This window comes from Temnothorax nylanderi, unplaced genomic scaffold (assembly GCF_030848795.1).
Source record: "Temnothorax nylanderi isolate EJ_2023f unplaced genomic scaffold, tnyl_v1.0 TNYL_tig0522_pilon, whole genome shotgun sequence".
NCBI lineage: Eukaryota > Metazoa > Arthropoda > Insecta > Hymenoptera > Formicidae > Temnothorax > Temnothorax nylanderi.
The window spans coordinates 88,492-94,598 of record NW_027249584.1 but is presented as its reverse complement, the minus strand read 5'-3'; the positions used below and the strand labels follow the sequence as shown (position 1 = coordinate 94,598).

The 6,107-nt window shown below is 52.1% G+C and overlaps 1 protein-coding gene across 1 annotated transcript; it reads left to right on the top strand.

The window, feature by feature from the left end:
- Positions 1-1,638, top strand: LOC139783613 (stromelysin-1-like). Its single transcript, XM_071722767.1, has one exon. The coding sequence runs from the start codon at positions 1-3 to the stop codon at positions 1,636-1,638; it is 1,638 nt and encodes a 545-aa protein (XP_071578868.1).
- The last annotated feature ends 4,469 nt before the right edge of the window (positions 1,639-6,107 follow it).

The window sequence follows — 6,107 nt, the reverse complement described above, 5'->3', positions numbered from 1 at the left end:
ATGTGGCTCTCGCGCGTAATCGCGTTAACCGCGTGTTTTATCGCCGCGAGGTGCGTCAATCCCACGGATGAGAATTACGCACATACGATCGATTACCTGCGGAAATACGGATATCTGACCGAAGATGTGGACGCGTTTCCGGCTCAGAGACGAAACGACGTTCTTCGTAACGCCATCGAGGAATTTCAACGATACTACGGTCTACCCGGCGATGGAACGCTCGACGACGAAACGCTGCAATTTATGCGTAAACCGCGATGTGGTTTCCAAGATATCCTGAAGCACGGAACGGCGGCGAGTCTATCCAAATGGCCGAGGACTCACCTGACGTGGGATTTTTACGTAGCCGCCAAAGAGGAGCTGAATACCGCGCGGGCCGCGTTCGACCTGTGGTCGCAACATTCGGCGTTGACGTTCGAACGCTCCGAAACGAATCCTGACATTATAATATCTTGGCGAACCCGACGTCACGGTAACACGAATATCAACGTAAACGGCCCAAATTGCTCGGCCAAATTCGACGGTCCCGGTAACGTGCTGGCCCACGCGTATCTCCCGACGAACGAAGCGGGATTCGTCTCCGAGGTGCACGTCGACGGGGACGAGCCGTGGCATATTCACGTCGGTAAAAATCCCCCGAGTACGTTTTCTCTGCATTTCACGCTGACGCACGAGATCGGTCACTCTCTCGGATTGGGGCACAATGAGCGCAAGACTTCGGTGATGTTCGCGTACTCGCCCGACAAGCAGTATCCGGTTAAGCTCGACAGATTCGACATTCTCGACATTCAACGTTTGTACGGTGAAAAACGGACGAACGCGCCCTCACAGACGCCGCCGCCGCCGCCGCCGCCACCGCCGCCGCCACCGCGGTCACGGCCGCCGCAACCATCGCCGGACCTGTGCGCCCTTGGTCGCGTAAACGCGATATTGGTTTTGGAAAATCGAATGTACATCTCGTACGGGCGTTACGTTTGGTCGATCGATCTGGACGGTAGGACGTACAATGGACCGTTAGCCCTGTCGAATCACATGAGCTTTCTTCACGACAATTACACGCGCATAGCTGCCGCCTATCAATCTCCGTCCGGTGATCTCATGGTGTTCGTAGATAATTTGGTATACATGGTTCAATATCCGGAATTTTCTCTGAGGCCAAATTGGCCGAAGACCTTGCGAGAACTCGGATTTCCCGCAGATGCGAAACTCAACGGAGCGGTAAACACCCATAGAGGCCGTTCCTTCGTGATGTACAACGGTAACTCGGTGGGCGAGATAGACGAATGTACGAAGAAAGTCGTCAGACGTACGCCTCTCGAGGCGACGTTTCCCGGAATACCGACCGGAGTGACGTCGATCTTCCGATACGTCGACGGCAATCTGTACTTCACCACTCGGACGCAGTTCTACAGATTCAACGAATTTACGAAAACCGTCACGGCCGCCGGTAAATTCGATCTACGGATGCTGAATATCGTCTGCCCTAAGACCGAACTGTTGCAGCAGTTGCGCGATCTTCTCGATCGAATCGTACGCGTCGGCGATTTAACGTCACCGGCGAGCGATTCGGACGACGACGACGACGACGACGGCGGCGGCGTTCAGCTTTACGATCGTCGTGTCCGCCGAAGGAAGTAGAGGACTGCGCAAATCCCCACACCACACCGCACATCGCGCGATATAAGTGAGAACTTTTCTACTTATACCGATGTGTTCCCGCCAAAGCATCAGTATCGCATCGTCAGCTGAATACGACGCGTCGAAACAGAAATCAGAAACGAACGATACTGCAACGCGCGTGCGAAATGTTCTCGACGTTGGCCGATCGACCCGCGCTGAGGGATCTTTCCCCTCGCGAGACGGATTCGGAGGTGAACGACAACGGCAAAAGACGAAGGATCGAATCGACGGACGATCATCATCAGCATCATCATCGGGAATCGCGTTCCAGCTCTCATCCCCCCAACGTTCGCAACCCCGTCGTCGCGCCTGCGGTGCGCATCCTGGCGACCCGTTATCCGCTGACGACGACTGGCTACAAATACCTAGCCATCGGTGTCACGGTTAAGTCACCGTGGTACGGTATACCCGCACCTTCGTACGTGGATATCGCCCTGGGAGATAAGCAAGGCAAGGAGATCTCTCTGACGCTCGATATGTGGAAAGGACTACTCGAGCGCAAACACGACATATTGGCGTGTCTGCGATCCAACCTCGTCGATGGAACCCGTCCCCCCTCGCCGATATCGATCGGAGACCTGACGCTGCGATTCGGATTGATCAACAACCTGTCGATCTTGCGTATGGAACTACCCAACGCGGCTCGCCTGGCAATGTCGCTCCCCACCCTGCTCTCGCTGTACGATTTCCAATTTTGCGTCGATCGCATCGTCTCGGCGCTGAGCGCGGTCATCGAGGAAGTCGACGCGAAGTATTCGCGCTATCAGGAGATAGCCGCCAACGCGATTAAGACGGGAACTTCGGCCAAGACTGCGATACTGAAAAGCGAGTTTTTCGATCCTAACAAGATCGTCGACTGTGAGATTACCGCGCTTTGTTTCAAATCCTGAACGGCACGACGCACGTTTACATATTTATATATATATATATATATTTATACACACAGAAACAATGTAAACGAGTATCGACGTATGTAAATACATATTTTATTTTTCAAAATAAAAAACTAACGCTCGTACGCGGATATCTCATATATGTGTTCTCTCTCTTTCTTTTCCGTATCTATCTCGATACGATCCCGCGCTCCGTAGGTCCCCCGACTCCGCTTACTCCACGATCGCCGCGATTGCGTCATCTACGATGCGTAGGGAAGGATCGAAACAACTTTCGAACCGAGACGAACAAGAACGAAGAACGGTTATCGGGACCCGCGAAAAAAGAACGGCCTTGAACACGTTCGAACGTGTTTTTGCGCGCTCACCAATCCCACCGCGCGGGGACGTCGAGAAGAGCGACCTTGAACAAGTTGCAACGAGTTTGGACGCGTTCGAACGCGCGCGATGAAAAAAAATTATTCGCGATGACGCGCGAATCGGGGCGGATTTCCGCTCGCGGCCGATAACGCGGTCGATAACGCCGATCCGAGCGCCCTCTCGGAGCGTCCGGGAACGACGATCCCCCCCACCCCCCGGTGGCAACCCTGCGGCGCGAAATTCCCCATCACCCGCCTAGGGAATTTACGTCTTTCAGGTTACCGCAAGGTGGCAACACTGCGGTGCGAACTTCCCCATCACCCCACCTAGGGACAGGTGTTCCCACAGAATACTCGCATCTGATTGGACAGCCTCGAGTCTTCGTACCGCGATCTGATTGGACAGCGATACACCTTTGTCCAGTTCCAGGGGAATGTTTGTCCGGTTACAGGGGAAATTCCCCCCGCACACCTGTCCCCCTCACCCCCCCCTGTTACCCCTTGCACCTGTCCACCCTTCGCCCCCCCTCGCCCATCCCCACCCCATGCTCCCCCCTCGTCCCCCTCGCCCATCTCTTATGGCGTTCCCCCCGCGTGCGCGCGTCCCCCCCCGCTTCCCCTCGGTTGTACCCGGCAGTGGAGGGTACTGTTATTGGTCTACTTCAGCGAACCGCGCATGAGAAATTGTTGCAGATTGAAATTGTGGAGAGTCGACGTAGCGCGATATTTGATCCGTCGCGAATTGGGAATCGCCGATCTCCGATCGAACCGAAAGTTTTTCAACAGCGAATTTGATTGGAAAAGAAACTTCGGATATTTTCCAAAGTTTATATTTTAGCGCGTGAGTGGAACAGAGTGTATATAAAATGGATTTCGAAGAATTGCAGTTTAAAGGAGAAGAAAGAATGGAAGTTGAAGCAAACGATGAAGAAATGGAAGTGCCTGAAGAAATAGAAGTGAATGAAGAGGAAGGAATGGAAGTTGATGATGATGCTATATTGTCAGACGATTCATGTTATGATAGTGAAATGGCTGATGAGGATATTCCGGATGAAATTTTCAGAGTGTTGAATCAAGCTGAAATTAATGCGTTAAATCCTCTGACAAAGATGTGCTGCACATACTGTTATTTCACTCCAGGACAGGTGAAGTTTTGTGCGTCATGCATTGTGAGAATCAGTGGATTATTCTCAATGCTGTACGTTTATCGTAAACATGACACCAGGCCTTATATACTAATGGACTGTCTCTTCTGTTCGTCATGTGGAGACCCATTATATTTAATTTTACCATGTAATCTGTGTCCTATGTGTGTTTTTGTGTAAATTTTAACTGCTTTGAAATAGTATTTTTTAACTATTTTAAGTGTATATATTATTGTCTAAAATTAAGAGACTATGGCCTATACTGCTAAGAGACTCTACTGCTAACAATAACTGTAACATATATAGACAATACAAAACGTATTCATCAATATTGTGTCACACAGTGCGGGATGTGACTGACTCACGAGCCGGGGGTTTCTGATTCAAATCCAGCGGTGGTAAGCAAATTTTCTATGTATAATATAAATTTATTTAATTCCACGTACCGGCGCGGCGAAAACGCGAACGCGGCCGCCCCTCTCCGCGGCGCGGCGAAAACGCGAACGCGGTCGCCCCTCACCCCGCGGCGCGGCGAAAACGCGGTTCCCCCTCCCCCTCCTCGCGGCGCGGCGAAAACGCGAACGCGATCGCCCCTCGCCCCGCGAACCCCTCTCCCGCGGCGCCCGAAAACGCGAACGCGGGTCCCCTCACCCCGCGGACCCCTCTCCCGCGGCGCCCGAAAACGCGGTTCCCCCCTCCCCCGCCCGCGGCGCGGCAAACAACGCGGTTCCCCCCTCCCCCTCCTTGCGGCGCCCAAAAACGCGGTACCCCCTCCCCCGCCCGCGGCGCGGCAGACAACGCGGTTCCCCCCTCCCCCTCCTCGCGGCGCCCGAAAACGCGGTACCCCCCTCCCCCGCCCGCGGCGCGGCAGACAACGCGTTTCCCCCTTCCCCCTCCTCGCGGCGCCCGAAAACGCGGTACCCCCCCCCCCCGCCCCTCACCCCCCTCGCTCACATTTTATTTAGAATCGGCCTAGCTTACCTACTGTTCATCAAAGCGCATAAGGATGACCTCCCCAAAACCAAGCATAGCAACATCGTGTATAGAATTAACTGCAATAATTGTGACGCCTCATATGTAGGCCAAACAGGTAGACAGTTGCAAACTAGAATAAAAGAACATGAGAGCCATATCAGACGGAAAGCGGCGGGCCATTCTGTTATTACGGATCAAGAGACACGGTAGTGTCTCGCGCCAAGTACACGCGGAGCGAGACCGATCGTGACTCTTTTACGCGACGCGACGAGTTGCGAGTACTCGAGATGTTGAGATCTCGATAACGAGTGAACGGATCAAGTTCTAAGTAGGCTTGATCGATAGCTTGGGGTCGAATTAGTGGGGGGTTTCTCTTATAATATTTCCGCTACGTGCCCTACGAGCGGAGATATAGCGACGCAAAGTCCAAATGTGAAAATTTATTTTTAAGATACTTCTACTTCTACTTCTACGTCGACCGTCTCTCATGCCATGCCATCATTTCATTGGCTGGAGTCGCGTCACTTTCACTTTTTCGACACTGGCGGTGCTGCTAGTATCGCCAGTTTCGATGTATACGTGTGTGTACTGCGCGCAGTGCAGATAGTGCGTTTAGCGCGCTGTCACACAGTCAGTTAACCTATAACACGGTAGTGTCCCACGTCAAATACGCGCGGAGCGAGACCGATCGTGACTCTTTACGCGACGCGACGTTAATATTTGTTCTGATTCAAGGTAATTGCTTTATTTACATGTAATTATCCTATTATTATACGACGCGAAGCGAAACCGCACCGTGACTCTTTTACGCGACTAAGTGCATGTGACAGGAATTATAATAGTTTACGTTTACGTGAGTATTTACTTCTGTAGTAACTTATACGAACGATTTCTCATCGTAGTTACTATAAAATCTCCCGTTTATGCGGAGGAATTATCGTATCGTTCGTAAGTTACTACAGAATTAAGTAACGTTCGCGTAAACGTAGTATAGGTTAGATTACCGATTTCTTACAAAATTTTACATAAAACGCGAGATTCACTTATGGGAGCTT

Excerpts from the sequence above, each read along its gene's own strand:
- LOC139783613 (XM_071722767.1), top strand. The coding sequence starts at position 1 with ATGTGGCTCTCGCGCGTAATCGCGTTAACCGCGTGTTTTATCGCCGCG.